Source organism: Boeremia exigua (genome assembly GCF_020726555.1).
Source record: "Boeremia exigua strain MPI-SDFR-AT-0100 chromosome Unknown C7974scaffold_1, whole genome shotgun sequence".
Classification (NCBI taxonomy): Eukaryota; Fungi; Ascomycota; class Dothideomycetes; order Pleosporales; family Didymellaceae; genus Boeremia; species Boeremia exigua.
The window spans coordinates 1,137,831-1,157,845 of NW_025763518.1; the positions used below are offsets into that span (position 1 = coordinate 1,137,831).

The 20,015-nt window shown below is 54.6% G+C and overlaps 6 protein-coding genes and 1 non-coding gene across 7 annotated transcripts; 4 read left to right on the forward strand and 3 right to left on the reverse strand.

Moving 5' to 3' along the window:
* Nucleotides 1-397: 397 nt before the first annotated feature.
* C7974DRAFT_8998 (uncharacterized protein) lies at nucleotides 398-1,817 on the reverse strand. Its single transcript, XM_046147467.1, has one exon. It carries the CDS (start codon nucleotides 1,563-1,565, stop codon nucleotides 654-656), a length of 912 nt encoding a protein of 303 aa, XP_046002638.1. The 5' UTR covers nucleotides 1,566-1,817; the 3' UTR covers nucleotides 398-653.
* A 596-nt stretch (nucleotides 1,818-2,413) lies between these two features.
* Nucleotides 2,414-6,938, forward strand: C7974DRAFT_8767 (coatomer WD associated region-domain-containing protein). The gene is made up of 8 exons (XM_046147432.1): nucleotides 2,414-2,794; nucleotides 2,844-2,893; nucleotides 2,940-3,071; nucleotides 3,124-3,272; nucleotides 3,320-3,349; nucleotides 3,397-3,405; nucleotides 3,456-6,184; nucleotides 6,235-6,938. Exons 1-8 carry the CDS (start codon nucleotides 2,765-2,767, stop codon nucleotides 6,769-6,771), a joined length of 3,666 nt encoding a protein of 1,221 aa, XP_046002639.1. The 5' UTR covers nucleotides 2,414-2,764; the 3' UTR covers nucleotides 6,772-6,938.
* A 1,614-nt stretch (nucleotides 6,939-8,552) lies between these two features.
* C7974DRAFT_407600 (DNA-directed RNA polymerase I polypeptide 2) lies at nucleotides 8,553-12,255 on the reverse strand (the record flags this gene model as incomplete). Its single annotated transcript, XM_046143251.1, has 2 exons — nucleotides 8,553-11,711; nucleotides 11,776-12,255. The coding sequence occupies 2 exons, from the start codon at nucleotides 12,253-12,255 to the stop codon at nucleotides 8,553-8,555; spliced, it is 3,639 nt and encodes a 1,212-aa protein (XP_046002640.1).
* Nucleotides 12,256-12,713: 458 nt separating this feature from the next.
* On the forward strand, nucleotides 12,714-13,782 carry C7974DRAFT_299869 (ADP-ribosylation factor family protein; the record flags this gene model as incomplete). Its single annotated transcript, XM_046137774.1, has 6 exons — nucleotides 12,714-12,763; nucleotides 12,916-12,988; nucleotides 13,072-13,091; nucleotides 13,198-13,260; nucleotides 13,390-13,461; nucleotides 13,509-13,782. The coding sequence occupies 6 exons, from the start codon at nucleotides 12,714-12,716 to the stop codon at nucleotides 13,780-13,782; spliced, it is 552 nt and encodes a 183-aa protein (XP_046002641.1).
* A 1,769-nt stretch (nucleotides 13,783-15,551) lies between these two features.
* Nucleotides 15,552-16,779, forward strand: C7974DRAFT_382459 (chitin synthesis regulation, resistance to congo red-domain-containing protein). The gene is made up of 2 exons (XM_046140678.1): nucleotides 15,552-16,054; nucleotides 16,121-16,779. The coding sequence occupies exons 1-2, from the start codon at nucleotides 15,846-15,848 to the stop codon at nucleotides 16,431-16,433; spliced, it is 522 nt and encodes a 173-aa protein (XP_046002642.1). The 5' UTR covers nucleotides 15,552-15,845; the 3' UTR covers nucleotides 16,434-16,779.
* Nucleotides 16,676-16,779, forward strand: C7974DRAFT_t3. The gene has a single exon. It is a non-coding gene; the product is annotated as a tRNA-Ala (tRNA).
* Nucleotides 16,780-18,163: 1,384 nt separating this feature from the next.
* Nucleotides 18,164-19,887, reverse strand: C7974DRAFT_301154 (uncharacterized protein; the record flags this gene model as incomplete). The annotated part of the gene is made up of 4 exons (XM_046137835.1): nucleotides 18,164-19,505; nucleotides 19,554-19,628; nucleotides 19,680-19,709; nucleotides 19,847-19,887. The coding sequence occupies 4 exons, from the start codon at nucleotides 19,885-19,887 to the stop codon at nucleotides 18,164-18,166; spliced, it is 1,488 nt and encodes a 495-aa protein (XP_046002643.1).
* Nucleotides 19,888-20,015: the final 128 nt, after the last annotated feature.

Here is a 20,015-nt window from a genome sequence, read left to right on the forward strand (position 1 = left end):
GTGGCGCAAGCTGGGTTGTAGCGGGAGAGCTGGTAGCCGCAAGACATCCACGCTACATTATCGATGTTAACCACGCGTGGAAACATTCGCTGCGGTAAATTCCGAAGCTGGATGAGAGCTCTCAGCTTGTAACTAGCCAGCAGATTACGCTTCCGCCTGCGTACACTCAAGACTTGCTCATATGACGACGTAGGCATCAGCATGTGCTCACAGTTGTGTCAGTATCTGATTCAGGTACAGGTACACGTGCTGGATATCGCAGCGTATAATTAGGTTGCTTTGTAAAATCCGTGTTGGAGACGCGATGTTGGTGTTGAAGCTTGGGCACTCAGCCTCAGCCTTAACCCGCACTGGGGCTACCAGTGGGGCTTAGCTCCAAGGCTTGTCAGCAGGCTAGAAATAGATGCCTAGGACAAATTCACAAAACCCCAACTAAAGCCTCTTGCCCAAGCCTTCTCTCGGAAGCCTGCATATCCGACATCGATGCACTGCACCAAGCCATGTGATTGAAAAGAGGAAGAGCAAGAAAGAGCAAGTACACAGGATGTTACGAAAGGGGTAATCGCTACGCTAAGAAACAACAAACAAACAGGCAAACATTCTAGTCCGCAAGCAAACTGACATATACCGCCCATGCGTTTTAAAACATGCCATTATGAATCATGTCCAACATCCATGGTCTCGTAAGCTCCTCCCCAAAATGGGAGCTCGTCTAGCGTGAATGCGTCATCGCTAGGGATTGATGGTGGGCCTTTTGTGTGCTTGACTACTCCCTCTTCCGGCTCCTCTACTTCCTCGATGTTGTTAGTATTCGGGAAACCCTTGTCTTCGAAGATGAGCGAGCCACGCCTATCCCAAGGCCCAGGCCCTCGCAGCTTACGGCGCAGACGACGTGCCGCCGGCTTATTGTCGTCTTGAATATCATCGTCAGAATAACTGCTCTCGCCTTCGACGCTCTGGCTGTGGGTGCGCTTGAAGAGCTTTGCACTCCACCTCTTCTTCTTAGGCAAATAGATGAGCTCCTGTACCTCGTCGTCCGTCGAGCTCTCCGAAACGTGGAGTCCCTTCAGGCGGTCCATGACCCCGTTGTCATCTAGTGCAACAACGCTCTTGTCGCTCTTGGCGTCCTCGCAATGGTCCGGCTTTACGACTTCTATGTCTTCATCGTCTTCATCGTCGCTGTCCACCTCCTCGAGTTCAAACTCAGCGTCCTCTACCCGACGTCGAGGCCGTTCATCCTCTTCTTCGCTTTCCTCCTCCGAGCTCTCGTCATATTCGCTTTCCTGGGGCGTTGTGCCGGCATATGCGTGGCCCGAGACACTGGAAGGCCGCGAGCGCTCGATCGATTGCGCCCGGGTGAAGCGAAACTGGTTCTGTCCGATAGGCGTGAACTCCATCGGCGGAGTGTGTAGCGGTTTGGAAGCGCCCATACGCTTGGACATTGGCGGTATTTGATTCGCTTGAGACAGACAGCGAGGCGGACCATACATGCTCGACGCAATGGGCGGCGGCGTGGGGCAACCATGAAGCATCTCGAAGTTTGGCGGGTGTTCGTGGGTCGCCATGTGGGCTGGGGTAATTGGTGCTGTTCACCGGTGACGGTGGTTGCGTCAGGCTGGCGGGCCAATTGCGACAGCGTACGTATCAACGATGTTCTCACTGGAAGGTTGCTGACACTATGGTATGCAAGGCCGACGGATGTGTCTTGGTTTCTGGATTCGGGAGATGGACTGTGCGGACAGTGTCATTCTGGAGGAGGTGCGGGAGAAGGTGGCCGAGGGATTGAGCGGCGACTTGCAGACGGACTGGTGGAGAGCGTAACAGGTCAGACCCTGCTTATCGTGCAGGAAGAATCGAGAGTACTACAGGCAGCAATGCAGGACGGGTAGCTCGCAGACAGTGGCAGCCACAGAGCGCAGGCCAGTAAGGAAACGAAATGTGTGCGGTGGCGGTGGTTGAACGAGGCAGTGGAGGAAAAAAAGAGGATTGGAGGAGGCGGGCCTGGGGTGGTCACAATTCCCTAGAGCCTGGGATTGTGCGGGACTTCGCGAATTATCACCTGCGTCGCAATGAGCTGCTCGGCCGCGGTTCTTCGCAGGCGGGCCTGCATGCAGACGTGCTTCGCTACCATGACTCTACCTGGTGCCGTCGATATGTGTTCACGAGCAATTAGCTCTCCTCAGGCTGCGCACAATCTCACCTTGCGTCGAGCCCAACCGGCCCAGCGAATGACGACAGCCGTCAGTATTGCGGCGCGCATGGTTCTCTGGGTAGTGCTGGCCAGCTGGCAGCGGGAGAGCATTGGCGGGGCAGACATGCATACGCTCGCACGGCATGCAGACATTCAACCGAGCGCACGCAGCGGCGCAGAAATTGGGCCTCGCGGCGATGCGGCGATGCGGCTCTGCTTGGGTAAAGCACGCGTCTTGATGTCCACTAGCCCTGAAGTGAGTCCAGCCAACGGTGATTCGCCTGTAGACGAGTTCAGTCTCAAGACGGCCGCGCACGTCACGTGTCGCAGCTCCCTGGTGGGGGCGGTCCTTGGTGTTGCGAGCTGGCCTGTGCACGCTTTGGTATTCCGTTGCGTGGACAGATTGAACCTCTGGCCAGAGCAGCTTGCGGCGGAGGCAGCAGAGCGTCACCCATTCGCAACACCGTGTTTCATTTTTGTTGATTGCACGCTCTCCACCCCCACTACCGCCGTCTCTTGCATTGAAGCCGCTCCGCGTGCCACTGAAGCTGCGGCTTCGCCCTATATTCCACCATGGCGTCCTCCCCGAGCATGTTGACCAAGGTACGCCGCTGCTCCGGCATGCGCGCCTGCACATCGCTGACCAGCGCAGTTCGAGTCCAAGTCCTCGCGGGCCAAGGGCATCGCCTTCCACCCCAAGAGGTACCCAATGCGCTCCTGATGCCGCTCCCTGCGCTGACCGCCCTAGACCCTGGATCCTAGTGTCGCTGCACTCCTCCACCATCCAGCTATGGGACTACCGCATGGGCACCCTGATCGACCGCTTCGAAGAGCACGACGGGCCGGTTCGCGGCGTTGACTTCCACAAGACGCAGCCATTGTGAGCATTACGGACGCTGAATGCGATTGCGCGGCATACTGAGACGACACAGATTCGTATCTGGTGGTGATGACTACAAGATCAAGGTTTGGTCGTATCAGACCAGACGGTGTCTGTTCACACTGAGCGGCCATCTGGACTATGTCCGAACCGTCTTCTTCCACCACGAGCTACCTTGGATCATCAGTAGTTCAGACGACCGTAAGCGCACATCGCACCGCCGACGAGGACGCGCTGACAGTACGCAGAGACCATCCGCATCTGGAACTGGCAGAACCGTAAGTAATACCGCCTCTCTTTGCATACCAGCGACTAACATGTGTAGGCTCTCTTAGTAAGTCATCCTCGCTCGACCAGTCCTCGCACGCACCTAACCTGTCCAAGTCTGCACCATGACTGGCCACAACCACTACACAATGTGTGCGCAGTTCCACCCGAAGGACGACCTCGTCGTCTCCGCTTCGCTCGATCAGTCTGTTCGCGTCTGGGATATCTCTGGGCTGAGGAAGAAGCACTCCGCGCCGACGTCCATGAACTTCGAGGACCAGATGGCTCGCTCGAACCAGAACCAGGCAGACATGTTTGGAAACACGGATGCAGTTGTCAAGTTTGTTCTTGAGGGCCACGACCGAGGTGTGAACTGGGTCGCCTTCCACCCTACACTGCCATTGATCGTTTCCGCTGGTGACGATCGCCTTGTTAAACTGTGGAGGATGTCGGAGACAAAGGCCTGGGAAGTCGACACTTGCAGAGGGCATTTCCAGAACGCGTCAGCGTGTTTGTTCCACCCACACCAGGACCTGATTCTGTCGGTGGGCGAGGACAAGACTATCCGGGTATGGGATCTCAACAGGAGGACATCCGTACAGTCTTTCAAGAGGGAGAACGACCGCTTCTGGGTTATTGCAGCGCATCCGGAAATCAACCTTTTCGCTGCTGGTCACGACAACGGTGTCATGGTCTTCAAGCTGGAGCGGGAGCGTCCTGCGTCTGCCGTCTACCAGAACAACCTCTTCTACATCACCAAGGAGAAGCACGTCCGGTCGTACGACTTCCAGAAGAACCTCGAGTCTCCTTCCATGCTTTCTTTGAAGAAGCTCGGTAGCCCGTGGACACCCCCACGGACTGTTTCGTACAACCCTGCTGAGCGCTCGATTTTGGTCACCTCGCCTGCGGATAGCGGCACATATGAGCTGATCAGCCTCCCACGCGACGCATCTGGAGCCGTGGAGCCAACCGATACAAAGCGCGGTTCCGGAAACTCGGCCGTCTTTGTGGCGAGGAACAGGTTCGCGGTCTTCCACCAAGCTAATCAGCAGATCGACATCAAGGACCTTACCAACTCGACCACAAAGACGATCAAGCCTCCGCATGGCACCACCGACATCTACTTTGGCGGCACTGGCAACTTGCTCCTCATCACACCTACCACGGTCATATTGTACGACATTCAAGCGAAGAAGAACCTGGCAGAACTTGCCGTGGCTGGCGTCAAGTATGTCGTCTGGTCTTCAGATGGGCTTCACGTAGCTCTTCTAAGCAAGCACAATGTCACCATTGCCACCAAGAACCTCGACCAGGTCAGCACACTGCACGAGACCATTCGAATCAAGAGCGCTACCTGGGACGATACCGGCGTCCTCCTGTACTCGACCTTGAACCACATCAAGTACAGCTTGATGAATGGCGACAACGGTATTGTTCGAACTTTGGAGCACACGGTTTACCTTGTAAGGGTCAAGGGCCGCAACATCTACTGCCTGGACAGGGCCGCGAAGCCCAAGATTCTTCAAATCGATCCCACCGAGTACCGTTTCAAGCTCGCTCTTGTCAAGCGCAACTACGATGAAATGCTTAACATCATCAAGACCTCCAGTCTTGTCGGTCAGAGCATCATCTCGTACCTGCAGAAGAAGGGTTACCCGGAGATTGCGCTTCAGTTCGTCCAGGATCCTCAAACACGATTTGAACTGGCCATCGAATGTGGCAACCTGGAGGTCGCTGTAGAAATGGCGAAACAGCTTGACCGCCCTAAGCTCTGGCAGCGACTTAGCACGGAGGCTCTCGCACATGGTAACCATCAAATAGTCGAGATGACTTACCAGAAGCTGCGGAACTTTGATAAGCTGTCGTTCTTGTATCTGTCGACAGGTGATCAAGACAAGTTGAAGCGTATGGCGAAGATCGCCGAACACCGTGGTGATATGACCGCGCGCTTCCAGAACGCGCTCTATCTGGGCGATGTTCAGAACAGGATTGAGATGTTCCAGGAGATTGACTTGTATCCGTTGGCCTATGCTACTGCAAAGGCTCACGGGCTTGATGAGCAAGCGCAGTCGATTCTCGAAGCAGCTGGCATCACAGAAGACCAGATCAGCGTACCAGCGATAGGTACCCCTCTCGAGCCATCAAGGCCGGTTGTTCCGACCTTCAAAGCGAACTGGCCCACACGCGCAGCATCTTCGAGCGTCTTCGAGAAAGCCCTCGCGGGCGAGATTGAGGGCGTTGGTGACGAGGAGCCAGCCGCCAACGGATACGGTGACGAGGATTTGCTCGGTGATTCAGAACCCGCCGGTGCAAGTGCTGAGCTTGGTGGTGATGATGACGATGAGGATGTCGGCGGTTGGGACATGGGAGATGATGGTGATGCAGAGGCTGAAGACGACTTCGTCGAGGTTGAGGGTGCCGACACAGGGGCTGGCAGCAGTGAGGCTGACCTGTGGGCGCGCAACTCGCCGCTGCCAGCAGACCACGTTGCAGCGGGCTCTTTCGAGACTGCTATGCAATTGTTGAACAGGCAAGTCGGTGCTGTCAACTTTGCACCTCTGGAAGACCGCTTCCAGGAGATTTACCAAGCGACACGAACCTTCCTTCCCGCTACACCAAACATGCCCTCTCTGGTCAACTACGTACGGAGAACAGTCACCGAGACAGACTCACGAAAGATCCTACCCATCATTCCGCGAGACCTTGAGTCCACACTCTCTGCCGACTTGGCTGCCGGCAAGCAAGCACTGCTCAAGAATCAGCTTCCGGATGGTGTCGCTGCTTTCAAGAGGTTACTGCACCTGATGATCGTCAATGTCGTAGCATCGCAAGCAGAGCTGACTGAGGTATGTCTAACAATCAGGTTATCAACTTGAGTATGCTAATATTTGTCCAGGCCAAGAAGGCCATCCACACCGCAGCGCAATACACTCTTGCTATGTCTATCGAGCTTGAGCGCCGCGCACTCACCAAGGGTGCCACCGACATCTCAGCCCTTTCTGACGAGGACAAGAAACGTGCTCTGGAGCTGTCTGCCTACTTCACTGTGCCTGAGCTCGAGGGAGCTCACAGGTCTCTTCCTCTTTCCGCGGCCATGAACTTTGCCCACAAGAACAAGCAGCTCAACACCGCGCTCAACTTCGCGAATACTTTGCTTGACAGGACCAATAACGCGAAGATGAAGGAGTCTGCCAAGCGTGTAAAGACCGTTGCTGAGAGGAACCCCGCCGACGGCATCGAAATCGACTTCGACCAATTTGCCGACCTTGAGATCTGTGCTGCCAGCCACACGCCCATTTACGGTGGCAGCCCCTCTGTTGCTTGTCCCTACGACGGCTCCAAGTACCACGGCAGATACAAGGGGACTGTGTGCAAGATTTGCGAGGTCTGCCAGATTGGCGCCCCAGCGAGTGGCCTGAGGTTGGTCGGTTAGACAACGATGGATTTTGAGTCTTAGCATTGCTTATGGTTAGAGTTGCGAGTTGTGGCAGCATTATGAGGATGATAGAAGTAGTGAGCCTGGGCGCTCAACAACAAAATGCGAAACGATCTAATGTTCAAGCTTGACCGCATCCTTGAATTGTGAGAGTAAATGCTACGCAATGTTGATGTGTTGAGCACGCAATTCGGGGCTGATTGAGGTAGCAAGAACGAATGACCGATCAATTCGCCTCAGGCAATTTTGGGTAGAACGCTCTTTCTTGAATCTCATCAGTACGCACCACCCTTGCCCCCATGGCGTGCCGACATGGACAGAGCGATAGTCACCTTCTTCCGCGGATCCGGAGAAATGCAGGCACGTCCAAACAATCGCCGTTTGTCGCTCACTTGACCAGCACTGGTCAATGGGCAGCGCTAACCTCGGATGCTACTTGTCTCTCATGCACCTCACCTTGTCATCCTTAGTGCTGGAAGGCTCGCTCGAGGCTCCCTGTTCATCTTCCTGCGCCCCGTTTGATATTCAGTCATCCTCACCGGAGCCAAGAGGGTCGGTTGAATCCGTTGGCTTTGGTAACACTTCGGAGGCCACGCATAAACAGACCACGATCTACTTCCTGCTTTGCAAAGTTCATGTGCTTCGGTGTGCACATACGTCCCTCAATGTCAACCTCTATGCATTCGTCATACATTAGTGCTGTACCCGGACAGCTACACACAACACTCTCCGGCCCTAGCGGCGCGCCTGCTTGCTTGACAATCTACGATGTCTGTCCACATACCTCTCACTCTACAGACTCACCATTGAGGCACAGTGATCCGTATTTACACTACGATCTACCACTTCTGCCGACTTCGAGTTCCCCTCGTACTATCGAATACGTCGACGACAAAGGCAGAAAAACAATCGAAAGAACAAGCACTGCCCTAACGACTGTACCTGAACCGCGCTATACGACCATCGAATGCGTCGGAAACAAACAGAGCGGAATGTCCTACACACGCAGCACACTACCGACTCTTCTACCTTATCCCCAAGACAAAGTCTCGAACGAACGCTTAGCACGACTCGTTCTCTCGAAGCACTCACCCACCATGCACCACATCCGCGAATCCACGGCAGCACCACTTCCACGCTCGATTCTCAAGAACCCTGCTGCGGTGCCCACGATATATCTGCTCACCTTCTCCACAGATCGTACCCCGACCACTCGTGCATTTGCTGCTCTGCTGAATGAACATCTACCACACAACATCCCGCTCCGGTACACCATCGATGCGCGGAGCTTCCTTGCTCCGCCAACGCGTATATGTGAGAATTACTCGGGTGTCGCGGCGATTGTGCAAGATGAAGTTCTGAGGGACGCTGGGGCGCGGAGGGAGATCGCTCATGCGGTGGAGGAGTTGGTCAGATTCATAAAGCAGGGTGGGCGTGCGACGGGCATTGCTGTGTGCTGTACTGCGGGGACGCATCGAAGTGTTACCATTGCTGAGATGATTGCGCTTGGTGTGCGGAAGGAGATCAGGAGGCTAGGGAGTGAAGAGGGAGTGAAGGTTGTGGTACGGCATGTACACCGGATTAAAGGACCCAAGGACCCATATTGATCAAGCAGATCCATGTCGATAAGGCGAGTGTTGGTTTTGCAATGGGTGGATTCGTCGATCTAAAACTCCGCTGATGCTGCTAAAGAGCCTGGTAACTTTTACAGTCCTGAACGCCAAGTAATGCCTACACAGATCCTTTCCAACATGCTGCCAATCCAAAAGTCCACAATCCTAAGGCGAGACGTTAAACTTGAGCCTGACGCCCATACTTGCCAGCTCGACGTCAAGGTACTTCAACACACCAGGCACAGCAACCGTCGCAACATCGTCGCCACCGCTGAAGCGAATGCCCTGCCCATCCGTCCAGGTATCACCCTTGCTCTCAAGTCCATCTGCGACCTTTGCACACCTCCTGCAGCGAATGGTCAAGTTCCTGCCTCCCGCATCCTTCTTGCGCGAGTACTCGCTAACCGTGGGTGCAGTCGACAGGAAACTGCCGCAGGTGCGGCACACGGCGGCCTTGGTGTAGTCGGAGCAGTTCATCAGACGATCCTGCAGGAGGAAAGCGGTTCCGTGGGCAATCAGCGCGTCGCGCTCCATCTCACCAACACGGATACCTCCACCCTTCTTCCTACCCTTGATGGGCTGGCCGGTAATGGAGTTGATGGGACCCGTGGTACGGACTTGGTACTTATCGTTGACCATGTGACGCAGACGCTGGTAGTAGACGACGCCGATGTAGATGTCGGCGGCGAGTTCCTGACCAGTGATGCCCGAGTACATAGGCTCGTTGCCGTAGTAGTTGTAGCCGGCCTTCATGAGCTGGTGGCCGAAGAAGTCGACGGCCGTGTTCTGCTCGTCGAAGCGGAAGGGTGTCGAGTCCTGCGCGATGCCGTGCATGGCACCTGCCTTGCCGGCGAGGGATTCAACGAACATACCGATTGTCATTCGCGACGGGAAGGCGTGAGGGTTGATGATGACGTCGGGCTGGATACCAGATTCAGAGAAGGGCATGTCGATTGAGGGCCATTTCTGCGAGCAGACACCCTTCTGTCCGTGACGGGATGAGAACTTGTCACCGATGATGGGTGAACGGGGAACACGGAGCTTGACGCTAATCTTCTGGCAAGGCTGCGTGCCGTCTTCAGAGCCGATGATGCGCACCTCCTCGACGAAAGCAAGTTCATCCTCCTTGTACTTGAAGAACTGGGTGTTCGCGTCGCGGTTGATGTAGTCATCGGTGGCAGGGTCGTACGAAACTGTATGCCATGCTGCGATAACGTCGCCGTGACGCAGAAGCGTTCCAACACGTGGGAAACCATCTTCGTCTAGTGTGTCCAGGTAGGACGCCTTCTTAAGCCCCTCCGGAGCAAAACCAAAGAGCTTGGACACGGTCTTTCCAGACCTGTTCCGGCGTCCACCCTCTTCAAGATCACAGATTTTGGTCTTGTAGATAGTACCGTGGCCGAAACCGCGCTCGTGGGAAGACTTGTTCAGAATCATAGCGTCGTCCATGTCGTAACCAGTGTAGGAGATGACTGCCACAACGGCGTTGGTGCCGTTCGGGAAATTATCAAACCCGTACTCGTTGTGGAGAGGTGGTCGCACGATAGGCGTCTGACCTGTCTGGAGGCGGTAGGTCTTATTGTCTGTGCGGTACCGCAAGGCGGTTCCAGGAGTACCCATCGACTGCTTACCCATCTGTGTTTGGTACATGTTTCTCGGCGACTGGTTGAAATCGGAGAACGGCGTCATGTTAGCGATAATTGAGAAGATGTTGGTTGGATCGAACTCGACATGAGTGGAGTCGCCAGACACAATCTCGGGATCTGTGCAGGCGATCGACATGTATGGCTGCTCGAAGGATCCAACGTAGTCTAGCTTGCCCAGAGGCAGATACTTGACAGGTCGGTACATCCGTGCCACCTGTGAGAACATGTAAATACCTGGGTACTGGCCGCTGTTGGAGGTGGGAACGTAGCCAATCTCAAGCTCCAACGGGACATCGTGCGTGCCCTCAACCTTCCAGTATCGCAGTGTGTCTGCGATGGCCTTGGCTTGCTTTGGTGAGCAGAAACCCAAGACGCGACCGTCAAGCTGTACAACAACGCTTGACTCGAGTGATGCGGAGGATTTGCTTGATACGCCTAGTTGCGCCACAAGCTTGGGAATGGCTGAGACATCAACGTTCTGTGTAGCCAATTTACACTTGTGTGCAAAGTGGTTTAGCAGTCCACATGGAGAACCGTCAGGCGTGTGGACGGGACACATGAAGCCCCAACTTTCCGGCAGCAGCTTTCGTACAGTAGTGGTTTTGAGTTGGGCGAAGAAAGCACCTCTGTGCACCATCCTGAAATGACTGATGAAACGGTAGAAGTTGATCTTCTCAGCCACAACGACGAAACCGGCCGTCTGCTGCAGGTCAAGACCAGTAGGACTGACAAGATTACCAGTGGAGAGGAAGTACTCCATGGCGCGCCCAACATCCATGGTTGTGCGCTTCAGAACTCTTGGTACAAATTCCTTCTTGAACTCGGGCGACGTGAACGACTTCCACTCGCTTCGGCGACCCCAGTCCTGCAGGACAGGTCGGAATGAGTTCAGCCATTCGTCTAATCTCTCCTTGATGACCATTCCATAGAGCTGACCTCCGAGCAGGACTTCCTGGTTCTGGACGGTATCAGGGTTGTCGACTGAACATTCGCCTTCTACCAAGGAGTAGAGTTTGCGGACCATGAAGAGGAGCATCTGAAACTTGTCGGCGTTCTGCGCCGGAGTGACGTTGTAGGCTCCAAGGTGGGGCAGCACGATTTTTCGCAGAAATTCGACACCAGCCTCATCGTCGCTGGCGTCATCTGGAAGCTGCAGTACGACCTTGAACTTGGATCCCAGGTATGCTCTGGTCTTGGCCTGCGAGTGTAGCCCGTAGACCTTGTATGTGCGGAGCAGCAGCTCCACTCTATCCGTGACAAACTGCTTCTCCGCCAGCCCCTTCGAGCCAGCTGCGCCAACGATGCCCTCAAAAATGTCCCGGTCGTTCGTTTCCACCAACGCCTTCATGACCATCATGACAGGTACCAGGTACTCAGCTTTCCGCCAAGAGAAGCGAAAGTTGACGTTTCCGTCGCTGAGGTAGTGTAGCGCGTTCGTTTGCGAGGACTGATCGGTGCGTATCGAGCGAAGCTGAATGCCGTATTGTGTGTAGCCAGGGCCACGGTTGGTGAAGGCGCCTCGCTTGATGGCCATGGGATAGTTGCGCCTGTTTACTTGCAGCATGCGGATGATCTTCTCAATGCCGTTGACGATGAAGTAGCCTCCCAGCTCCTCTGTCTCCTCCTTGGCCTTGACGAGCTGGTCCGGGCTCATGTTCTCGAGGTGACACCGGTTGGACTGTCACGAGTTAGCTTCTGTGCTGCTGTACGCGTGCGCACCCCGGCAGTGGGGACGGTCTCACCCTCAGCATGATGGGCACATGCCCGAGATCGCAGACCTCCTCCTGCCAATCCTCGTTGTTCACTCTGTACTCCAGGCGAGCGCGCAGCTTGCCGCGGTAGGTGGCGTGGCGCTCCCGGCATTCTGCAGGCAGGATGTTGCGGTTCTTCAGGGCGACCTTGTTGGAGGGCGGCAGCACGGCCTTGTCGAGGAAGACATCCTGCACGCGCACCGAGAGGCGGTTGCGGCGGCCAATCTCCTCGGGCTGGGCGTATGGGTCGCCGTCGGTGAAGCTCTTGATGCCAATGTCCTTGATGCCCTCCTCAATCTGGCCGCCGGGCGCAAAGATGGTGTTGAACGAGTTGATGTGGGGGTCGACGGCGGCAGCAAGCGTCGGATAGGCCGTCTTGTCCTTGGGCGGATTCTGGAACAGGTGCTGGCGGCGCTTGGTGTCGAAGTCGGTCGACCACTGTGGCTGCTTTTTCGCGGCAGCAGGAGCCATGGCGGGCGACGCTTGCAGCTGGCAGGGTCGGCGCGTGGGCGGGCACAGCGAGACTGTGTGGGATTTGCGAGTGCAGACCGGCCGCAAAAAGTTATGAACGCACTTTTTGCGCACGGCCGCAGATGCAGCCGCGGGAGGGCGCTAGCTGCAGCTGCAGCGCAAGTCACCTGCCCACGGCGACTGCGTGCACAGCGACCTCTCCACCTGCGGCCTTTTCTCCAGGGCGGCGCAGTCCTCGCTCTTCACTGTCACTTTGCAGCCCGCACGATTTGCATGTCTGTTGTATTGCTGTCAATTCACGGTTGCTGCTGCTCAACGCCGGCGTGATCGCCAATCACTACCGAATAGACCCCGCAGCAAGGATTCCCACGCTTTCGCACCAGCATCCACCTCCATCACCTGTTCTTGCGGGACGACGACCGCGACTCGAGGCCACTGCCATCACGCGTGCTCCCATCATGGCGAGCATCTTCCGCCGTATCTATGACTGGCTGCTTCGCCTGTTCTGGTGCGTTTGCCTCTTGCCTTGCGCCTCACATGCACTTCCTGACGCCTGGAGCGCCTTGATATCTGTCCATTCCTACCTGCCCCAGCGCCAACATGCAGCAACACGCCTTGCCGAGAGGAGCCTTGATGGACGCTGACTATCTCACCCTGCAGGGCGACCGAGATGGACATCACTATGATCGGGTTGCAGAATGCTGGCAAGACCTCGCTGTTGCGGGTTCTGGCGGTGAGTGTCTTCCGGATCGGGAAGTGGCCGCGCTGCATCCACGATATCTGCGCGAACATGTCCGGCTGACAAGACGCTTCTAGGGAGGAGAGTTTACTGTTGAGTGCGTCAATCCTCGCTCCACGTTGTGCAAGCAGCAGCATGCCGACTGCGCTGCTCTGCACGACCATGAGCTCCGTCACCGTTGGTCCAAGCGCTAATGGCCATAGCTCCATCCCTACCGTTGGCTTCAACATGAAGCGTGTCCAGAAAGGCCATGTAACCTTGAAGTGGTGAGTGCTTCCTGTGCTGCCCTGGTCACGCAGGTCCACCTGTTGTGGTACCAAGCCGGTTTGAGCCACATTTCCGGGATGCAGACACACCACCCTGTCCGCGCTCCGTCTGCTGACCACGAACTACAGTTGGGACCTCGGAGGTCAACCTAGATTTCGCTCCATGTGGGAGAGATATTGCCGTGGTGTAAATGCCATAGTGTAAGGCCGTGTCGCACGTGCTCCAACGCTTCCGCTTACCCGTCCAGATTCATTGTCGACTCGGCCGACAGGGAGGCGCTGCCAGTTGCGCGAGAAGAACTGAAGTTGTTGCTAGAGAAGCCAGCCCTAGAAGGCATCCCGCTCCTCGTTCTTGGCAACAAGTCTGACATCCAAGGCAAGCTCTCGGTGGACGAGCTCATCGAGGCACTCAACCTCAAAGAAGTGTCGCACCGAGAGGTGAGCTGTTATGGAATCAGCGCCAAAGAAGAGACCAACCTCGACGCTGTCCTCCAGTGGCTGATTGCCCGAGCGAGCAAGTAATTTGTGGGTGGAGTGGAGTAGCTGATAACGTGACCGACAAGGCATTTGCCTGCCACGTGCCCAGCGGCGCATTCGCTTCGATGTTTTTCTCTTCGGTTGATCGGTTTTACGACTTGGACGCGCCTATGTTCACACGATGTCACGGCCGTCAGCTTCTTACGATATGCTTAATGATTCTTACGACGTGTACGGAAGACAAGACAGGCAGGTCAAACTGCAGGCCAGCGATGGCCACACCGTGTTTCCAAGCTTCAGCATATGTTGCCTTTTTTCTTGTTTGTTCTGGAGAATATCGGTTCCATCGAGACAACGCAGAGTCGCTAGTCCATTCGACTTAGCATGTAGCATTTTCCTCTCTTGCGGTTCGAGCGACCATGTAGTGAGCGTGATAAAGAGACAGACGGTTTGGTCCACGGTTGTTTCGAATATGTATCGAAAGGGTTGTTGTCTTTTACAGATTCCCTTGGTCAGGTCCAGCATTGCCTCCATTCCACATGGTGATAGGTGCATGCCCCTTGCGAATCGTGACTTACGCGTGCTCGTGACCGTGTCGACACGAAGCTCGCGATAGTCGTCCAGGCTCATGCTGTTTTCGCGTGCCTACGAGCTGCGTCATTGAGCAGCGCAGTCATGATGCACGGAAACCCAGAGTCCGGTGTTGTGGAAAGCTGACGGAATCGTTCATCTCGTGTTGCAGTCGCACAGTCGCGGCGGGCCGGGGTATCCGTGTTCGCGAGGAAATGCAGAATTTGGGTCAATGTGCGCACGGAACAGGCGATGAGCACGACCAAAGAGGCGCAATTACACACACAAGAGGGAGAAAGAGAGCAGAAGGGCAACCGCGAGGAACAGAATTATTTCAGCAGCTTCGCTGGCAGTGGGACCAGCGGGCAACTATGCCATCTACAATTGAACAACTCATCCTGCATTAGCGTACCCAGGGAACTGAGGTCTCCAGCGTTCCCATTGGCTGCTCCGTCAAGGGCCAGCGATGCATCCCTGCTTTCGCGGTACTCTGCTGGAATGGTGTTGCCATAAAATGTTGTGAGGAGGGCCTCACGAAGCGAGCTGAATGTGGGGAAATAGATGCGAGATGCGAGTTCAGCTGTGGATAAGTGAGGGACGTGAGTAGAGGTGCAGCTGCTCCAGAGTCCGGGCGGTGCATCAGCCTTGTGGGTACATAACGGCGCTGCAGACTCCAGAGAGACATGAGTGGGGTGCTGCAGCGTACAACGATCTGTACATGGGTCCGTATGACCTAGCGGAGTCAAGTAACCATCGCCAGATGTTCCCAAGTCGTCTGCGACGACCTGGAGGTCCGAAGGTGATGCTATCTCAAAATCGAAAGACCTTCAGGAATGCGCATCGAACACGGTCTCGGTGACAACTCACCGGTCCACGCCCAGCGAAGGGAGCTAGGGTGGCCACGAAGGCTTGCAGTGAAGCTCAGACGACTGTGAATTCCATATTGAGCCGGCCAGTTTTCACCGACGAGTCTCGTGCCAAATTTCCAGGCTAGAACCGAAGCTTCGACCGTCGTCCACAACCTCTTTGAAATCTCCACGTCGGGCGACCAAGCCACCGCTGGGACATCAGCAGCTCACCTCGAGCTTGTGCCTACAGCGAATCACAGTGCGCCTGGCGTCGTCATTGCCAGTCGCAGCACTCTCCGTCAGAGCCGAACTAGCTCCCCGCCAAGTGCACAGCCGCACCGATCTTCGAGAGGCGGGCCTGTTCAAGCATTTAGACTTCGTCATACCCACTTGTGAGTTCCTATCCGCGGCCCACCAGCTTGCAACACCCTCTCACAGCTCTCCAGACACCATTAGTTTCGACCGGCTAGACGGCCAAGACAGAACGACAATGCCTGCTTTAGTCGCTCGGCAATTTTATGATGAGTACGTTATTGCTGTGGCTATGCGTTTCCTTGAGGCTTGAGTAGCTTCCTTGAGTAGTTCCCTTATAATCTGGTTGCATACCCCAGCTCTGCAAACAGCAGCTGAAGACGTCATCCATCGACCCTCCACACTCTCACCACTCGATACCTTTGTCTCTTCTCCATCATGCTTTCAACATCATCAACACGCTCTCGATTATTGCTGTTAGCAGCTTTATCCACACAAATCACTAACGCCATGGCCCAAACCAGGTGTTACTATGACCGCTACAACCAGCGACGATGCTATCGCCAGTCTGCCTGGAACACCTGGGTACGATGGGTCGTCCTTGCGGTCATTGTCATTGGATTCTTACTTCTCTTCTTCCTCTGCAGGTAAGTTCATTGCTCCGCAGGCAGCTTGTCTCGTCGCCACCACGACCATGCACTAACATCACATAGCTGCATAACTGCCCGTCGCAGGCGTAAGGCTGGCCGCCAGCCATTCTACGGTACTGGTTGGGCCGCCCGACCCAACGGTAACACCGCGCAGCCCTACTACAATAACAACTACAACACCGCGCCTGCGCCTCCGTACTCGGCCGCAACACATAACAACAACAACGGCGGCTACTACGGTAACGGCGCAAACCAGAGCTACTACGGCCAACAGAATGGTGTCGAGCTGCAGAGCCCGCAGCCCACATATGGCGGCAACCAGCAGTACGCCCCGCCCCCCGGCCCGCCACCAGGCAAGGACGGCATCATCCGATAAGCGTGCTCAGGCGGCACGCACGTTCCACATGTACATACTGAACGCTGCTACGATTGACGTATGGCGTTCTCCTCGGTGCTTTTGATTACGGCTGTAAAAGAATGGCATACATATGCGATTACCACGGATACCTTTTTGTTAATGTTTTTGGCTTGGTTCTCGACCTGAAGCACACTGTTCGACTCTAGTTTATTGAATCATAACTTTTACTCTCGGTCCAACCCTCATCAAACAACATCACCGGGCTTGTGGTTTAGTGGTATAATACTCCCTTAGCATCTTATAGACTCAATTGAGGCCTGTAAAAGCATGGGAGTGGTCCAGGGTTCGATTCCCTGCAAGTCCAGTTCTTTTGCTCTCGTCGTCGTTATTGTCGTTGTCGTGTTGAGGTGGTGGTTGTGGTGGAGTCTTGATTGATTTTTTTTTCACTATGTCGAATTCGAGGCAGGAGCGCCGCGAACACCATTCCTGTCTCGGACTTGCTCCGGGATTGTGACATTCTCGACACCACTCTTTTGACACTTGACCCTGACTTGCCTGACCGGCGTACTGTTTTTGATCCGAAGTATTTTACACGGGTGCAGCCCAGGTATGTGCGAACTCTACAGTATGTCAGGGTTAAGTAGTCAATGTGTCACAAGACTTCGCAGCAGCTAGCTATCAACGAAACACAACCTATAGAGGTATACAAAATATTTTAGCTTTAATGTTAGCACTTTATTGTTTTGTCTAGGGTGCTTTACTATTACTTGCAGAGAGGTGCTGCTAGAAGAAGAACATCTAAGGAGCTACATTGATTACTTACCCCTGCTATACTGTAGTTTCGTGCAGCGGCATCAGTTGCTAGACTTTGGGATTGCGCGTAGACAGGAAGGCATCGATGCCGAGACGCGCATCAGTCCCTGGTGCAAGATGAATGTAAGCTTCCGGGGGCAGCTACAAAGTGCAAGGCAGACTTTACAGGCACAAAAGAAGCAATCTAGTAGCAAAAGAGATAGGTAACTATAAGAGATGGCTAGAGGCAGAGCTCTAGTTTCGGGCAGCGGCATTTGTTGTAGAGACCCTCCCCGATCTGTTGCACAAACATCTCACTGTTCTTTCGGAAAAGATAGTCTATATCCGCTCTGTCTGTTTGCGAATACTCCAAGACAATAATTACATACCTCCCGTTACTGACACTGTCTGTTGCCTGATGTTGAGACAGAAATCCACTGGATAAGCTAGCCATGTTGTGTGACCACTTTTCAAGGTAATGAGTGGACGAGAGCAGATGTGATTTGAAGGTGTCTCTGCGGTAGGAGAAGTATCGTAGTCTCGAAGGACTTAGTCTAGTTGTGGATGCTCTTGCGAACGATTGTATATTTCCCTGCAGACAATAATTGCATGTTTCTTCTTTCAACGTTGTATGTTCTGAGATGTCGAGTTTATGTATGAGCTTTCTTGTTTGAACACATTTAACAGCAAGTTGCATGAGTAGTTATCACGTGAGCATGGTCTGCAAAGTCTAGCAACACGATCTTTCGCGGTATATACGGATAGTAGATACTTGACTCTCATATACAAAGAATAGAGCAGACGTGCACTCATGAGCTGCCGTACTCTGTCGCCAATCCTACCCAGTGGCAACCTCCTCCCACGCCATCCGTGTATAAGCAGTATGCCCTGTTCCAATGCGTCGACCGTCTATTACACATTACACATGAGAGCTCGGTTCTCCTTCACTGCCCTCATCAGCTACCCTTGACCCCCATCGGCGCCGCCCCCAACAGCCCCGCACTCGCCTCGTTCTCCAAGCTGATCTTCATATCCAGCCAGCTGTAGAAATTCTCACTCGCACAAAACGCCGCATACAGCGCATCCCTAGCCCTATGTCTCTGCATCGGGGCTTGGCCCCTCAGTTTCACACTCGTACCGTGCTTACTCACACTTGCGAGAAAGTCGGGGATGGAGAACGAGGCGTACCGCTGGTGTCCTCCGGGCGTCACGACATTGCTGGTGGCCAGGTAGCGGTTGACGGGCGCAATGAGCTGGGCTGTGAGTTCAGCAAAGTGTCGTCGGATCAGTGGGCCAAGCGACGAGGTCTGGCTGTCGAGTCTCAACACGCTTTCGATTTGGTTGACAACGCTGGATTCGGCTTTCAGGTAGCGCTTGGAAGGCGTGTGGACTTCTATGCCACCGCCGGGCAGATCCAGAAGCACGTTACGGCTGGACTTGTGGTGCAGCGAGTGGTGGCGCCGCGTGGGCACTGGGCCGTCGAAGTTCTGCAGGTATAGGATGTGTGGGCGCATGCCTTGTGTCTTCTCTGCGGCGGCGACGATGCGCTTTAGCAGGAAGGGATTGGTAATGCCAATTATAAAGGGCCGCGGAGTACCACCATCTATACCGATACTGCGGAAGTCGGCTTGCATGGTCATGTAAGGTTTGACAACGCCGGCATAGGGAATAGGCCTGATAATGTCGAGCAGCGAGGATACAGCTTCGCTGGCCAGTTGGGGTGATTTGGCGACTACTATGACGGATTCGCAGAGGACCAGCTTTTCGTAGAGCACGTAGAGATCGGTGATGCACGGCATGTAGTTCATGATGATGTCCCAGGAACCGACCGGCTCATATGCGTATATCGACGGGTTGAGCTCTGCTATTAGAGGTACCGAGCCGGCAAGTCCCTGCAACGGGAACGACGAGTGAGGTGCAATGTCCAGACTAAGGATACGTCCAAGGAATGGCAGCTCATGGTGGCCTACGGACGGGGCCGACCAGTTGTTCATTTGAGCGTGAGCGCCTTCAAGGGTAGTTGGATCACTGATCACTCCGCTCTCTGTCATAGTCCTTAGGATGCGGTTGTTGAAGCTGGTGAAGTCATGGTGCGATATCAGGACCAGCGATCTCTGATTGAAACTCCTCTTCATCGTATCATCGAACTCCTGGCGGAATACACATGACGCAAAGAACAAATCTGCGCTACCGTGTGGTGGGTGCGGTGAGCTCAGCTTGATGTCGGGCGAATTGTTGGTGATGGTGAAGTTGAATGTCAGGTCTTCAGCCGTCTCGGTATTTTGTTGTTCTGGGAAGCTGTTGGTGGTGAGTAACGGGTGCCGTAGAGGTCTAGAAGGGCAGTACCTGTTGAAGCATATTGCAGTTAGGTCTGTTGTGCTGAAAGCAACGTTGGGTGGATATAAGATCTCAATCTCTGGGCTTCACATGTCAGCTCGACACCTACAGCGGACTGGTTCCAGCCTTACCTACCCTACATCGACGTTGAAATTGCAGACGATACTGTTGCCGTTAGCGACACAATCCAATTACCGGCCATGCTACTCAGCAGTGGTACGATCTGATGCTATATGCACTTCTCATCTTTTCCCACTCCAGACAATCTGAGATTGGATATACGAGCGATCGGGACTACTTACAATGCCACCGCCCAGTTTCGAAAGCCGTCTGGCAGATTCATAACGGGCTCCCTGAGGTGATTTGGTAGGGGCTTCCTGCGAAGAGTTTGGAGTTTGTTCTTGAACTTCTCCATGCTGCCGTGTGAGACACCTGACGGGCGCAGGTGAATGATGAGCACTAGTAAGGTAT

What these genes read in the sequence shown, in the direction of transcription:
- C7974DRAFT_8998 (XM_046147467.1), bottom strand. Translation starts at nt 1,565, where the DNA reads ATGGCGACCCACGAACACCCGCCAAACTTCGAGATGCTTCATGGTTGC.
- C7974DRAFT_8767 (XM_046147432.1), top strand. Translation starts at nt 2,765, where the DNA reads ATGGCGTCCTCCCCGAGCATGTTGACCAAG. An exon ending in CCCCGAGCATGTTGACCAAG is followed by an intron (nt 2,795 to 2,843) that starts GTACGCCGCTGC and finishes TGACCAGCGCAG; the next exon opens with TTCGAGTCCAAGTCCTCGCG. An exon ending in ATCGCCTTCCACCCCAAGAG is followed by an intron (nt 2,894 to 2,939) that starts GTACCCAATGCG and finishes TGACCGCCCTAG; the next exon opens with ACCCTGGATCCTAGTGTCGC.
- C7974DRAFT_382459 (XM_046140678.1), top strand. Translation starts at nt 15,846, where the DNA reads ATGCTTTCAACATCATCAACACGCTCTCGATTATTGCTGTTAGCAGCT. An exon ending in CTTCTCTTCTTCCTCTGCAG is followed by an intron (nt 16,055 to 16,120) that starts GTAAGTTCATTG and finishes AACATCACATAG; the next exon opens with CTGCATAACTGCCCGTCGCA.